The 679-nt window shown below is 33.0% G+C and overlaps 1 protein-coding gene across 1 annotated transcript in view; it reads right to left on the bottom strand.

Moving 5' to 3' along the window:
- The window catches only part of TMPRSS15 (transmembrane protease, serine 15), a 55,150-nt gene that overhangs the window by 41,420 nt on the left and 13,051 nt on the right, over positions 1-679 (bottom strand). The window contains 1 exon segment of the mRNA XM_010288527.1: positions 600-677. Coding sequence (XP_010286829.1) covers positions 600-677 — 78 coding nt within the window.

The raw sequence follows: 679 nt of genomic DNA, 5'->3' as shown, positions 1-679 counted from the left end.
CCCACGGCCCACCCCACCGCCCGCCCCGCCTCGGTTTCTGGACGTACAGGATCAATGTGTCTAAGTGTACAGAGTAACCTGGGAAAAGCTGTTTGTAGTGTTTTGTGTGATGATATTCTTAACGCTGGAATCAAGAAAGGAACTTCTCTTCTGACTCCAAAAATGCCGTTAGGTGGTTTCTGATACTAGGTAATGTGACTTTATACCTCTATCGGGTCACGATTTTAACTTGTCTGGAAAGAACATTATTTGATATTACTGGTACAAAACTTCATATGAATTTTGTGTATTATTTTATAATGTACATTCTATTTATTTGTATTAGTAATATTTATACTGTGAACAATAATGTCTGTGTTATTTTATATTAATATAGCCAAATTGTAATATTTCATCATTATTAATCATATTCCTCATTGATGAGAATTTTAATGAAAATTGTTTCCATTTACAAGATAAAGATTATAAAAATCATTCTTATTATTTTTAGTAGAATTGATTTGGACTTTACTGTGCAGTTTATTGCCTATAAACTATTTACAAACTACTGGCAGGTCTAAGTATGTTTAAAAAGACTGATCAGGGTTTTACATTCTTACCACATCTTTTTTCGGATTCATCTGAACCATCCAGGCAGTCCAAGACTCCATCACAAAATAAATTTTTTCTAATGCAGGTT

The sequence above is a fragment of the Phaethon lepturus genome, unplaced genomic scaffold (assembly GCF_000687285.1).
Source record: "Phaethon lepturus isolate BGI_N335 unplaced genomic scaffold, ASM68728v1 scaffold4686, whole genome shotgun sequence".
Lineage (NCBI taxonomy): Eukaryota > Metazoa > Chordata > Aves > Phaethontiformes > Phaethontidae > Phaethon > Phaethon lepturus.
The sequence above is the reverse complement of the archived record's forward strand: the minus strand, read 5'-3'. Positions and strand labels throughout refer to the sequence as shown.